Here is a 2,221-nt window from a genome sequence, read left to right on the forward strand (position 1 = left end):
TTTTTTTTTTTTTTTTTTTTTTTTCTCATTTGTCTTTTATATTTCATTCTTGTTGACTACTGCGGAATCGGCTGGTTCGATTAGTCATTACTCTAGTACCCACTACTTTTCCATTACTGGATCCTTATGATTACTTGTTCTCGCCTAAAGGAGGACACTTTAACTCTAAAGCTGCTTGTTTTGCTGCTCTTTGAGTTATAATGTTGATTTCTCTGTTTCGACTGATTTAGTGATGCTGTGTCCTTGATGTTTGCAAAGTTTGACAGTAATTTGATTTTTCTCTGTTTTTTCTTATTTGTGTTAATTGTAGGTGATGCTCTCAGTGCATTGAAAAACAGTTTAGCCGACCCTAACAAGGTGCTTCAAAGTTGGGATGCTACTCTTGTTACTCCATGTACTTGGTTTCATGTTACTTGCAATAGTGACAATAGTGTTACACGTGTGTAAGTTTCTTTCTCTATCTCGTTAGTAGCCCCATGATGTTTTCGTTTTTCGCATCTACTCAGAATTTCCTATGTTTTGCTCAGTGACCTTGGGAATGCGAATCTATCTGGACAGCTCGTCATGCAACTTGGTCAGCTTCCAAACTTGCAGTATTTGTAAGTCTTCTCTTCTTAAAAAAAACTCGGCTTTTAGCTTTTGGTGCATTGTGGTAAAAAAATTGTGAAAATGTTCCATATAACTGTATAATTTTGCATTATCATATATTATTGGTGAAGTAGTTATATATCTTTCCGGTGGAAATAAATATTTGAGACGTGTAATGACAGGGAGCTTTATAGCAATAACATTACTGGGACAATCCCTGAGCAGCTTGGAAGTTTGACGGAATTGGTGAGCTTGGATCTTTACTTGAACAATTTAAGCGGTCCTATCCCATCAACTCTCGGCCGGCTTAAGAAACTCCGTTTCTTGTATGCTCCCTTATTTTACTCTCTTCTTTTTAATACGTTCTTAATAAGCAGCCTAATTATTGTCTTCAGTTTCCTTGATCGAGTTTGTCTTCCTTAAAAAGCTATTCGTACAACGTGTTGTGACATTTACTGGCGTCAGAAAGTAGTGTGGCCACATAGATGCTAAGTTATTTTTACTAAATGAAAAGGTGTTGGTTCTCTAGGAGGTTAGGATGTTGTATCATATGGTCTATTTTAATGCTCTGGAGATCTTTTAAATGGAATCAGAACGTTATAGTTACGGATATCCGTGTACTCACTTAATTCCACCGGACCAGCAAGATGTTCCGAGTGACTGTCATCTGTAGTATTAAGAGGCTCATTAGGAAAATATACTTTTTTTTATTCAACTTCATATTTTGTCGGATGAGATTTTAGAACAACCTCTATTTTAATGTATAAAAGCTCTACGTTCGTCAGTATAAACTCATGACTGGTTAATGTCTATCCACCTATTCGTGACATGGTCGTTTGCTATTGGTGATTAGGCGTCTCAATAACAATAGCTTATCTGGAGAAATCCCAAGGTCTTTGACTGCTGTCTCGACGCTACAAGTTCTGTGAGTACAACTTTGTCTCTCTCAAATTCCTTTGTCATGTTTCTGATAATTGTTTGGCCAATCTTGGGCATTACGTCAGAAAATGATATCATCTTGAAATGCAGGGATCTTTCGAACAATCCTCTCACTGGAGATATTCCTGTTAACGGTTCCTTTTCACTTTTCACACCTATCAGGTTTTGCTTCTTTCTCCTATTTTAAATCTTGGTGGGCAGTTCAGAAAATAATGAATTAATTATTTGAAAGTTGTCTGCAGTTTTGCCAACACCAAGTTGAAACCCCTTCCTGCATCTCCGCCTCCTCCTATCTCCCCTACACCGCCATCACCTGCAGGTTTTTCATTTTGTATATTGTCTTTGTCTTTGAAATGGTACTTATAAAGCCGATCTGTTATGTACTAAGAAAAATATTCTTCGTATCATACTTGCAGGGAGTAATAGAATTACTGGAGCAATTGCGGGAGGAGTTGCTGCTGGTGCTGCACTTCTATTTGCTGTTCCGGCCATTGCACTTGCTTGGTGGCGAAGGAAGAAACCACAGGACCACTTCTTTGATGTACCAGGTTAGTGAAACTTGCTTTGCCTGTTTTCTTATGAGACATCCGTAGCTGATTTGTTTTTTTACCTGTCTTTTGCAGCTGAAGAGGACCCAGAGGTTCATTTAGGACAACTCAAGCGGTTTTCATTGCGTGAACTACAAGTTGCTTCA

General features: G+C 38.0%; 1 protein-coding gene across 1 annotated transcript in view; it reads left to right on the forward strand.

Annotated features, from left to right (window-relative positions):
* LOC104716817 (BRASSINOSTEROID INSENSITIVE 1-associated receptor kinase 1-like) overlaps positions 1–2,221 on the forward strand; it is an 8,786-nt gene that overhangs the window by 998 nt on the left and 5,567 nt on the right. The window contains exons 2-7 of the mRNA XM_010434262.2: positions 311–443; positions 528–599; positions 771–914; positions 1,442–1,513; positions 1,618–1,689; positions 1,770–1,846. Of these exons, the coding sequence (XP_010432564.1) occupies positions 311–443; positions 528–599; positions 771–914; positions 1,442–1,513; positions 1,618–1,689; positions 1,770–1,846 (570 nt within the window). The remainder of the gene's footprint in view (positions 1–310; positions 444–527; positions 600–770; positions 915–1,441; positions 1,514–1,617; positions 1,690–1,769; positions 1,847–2,221) is intronic.

The sequence above is a fragment of the Camelina sativa genome, chromosome 10 (assembly GCF_000633955.1).
Source record: "Camelina sativa cultivar DH55 chromosome 10, Cs, whole genome shotgun sequence".
Classification (NCBI taxonomy): Eukaryota; Viridiplantae; Streptophyta; class Magnoliopsida; order Brassicales; family Brassicaceae; genus Camelina; species Camelina sativa.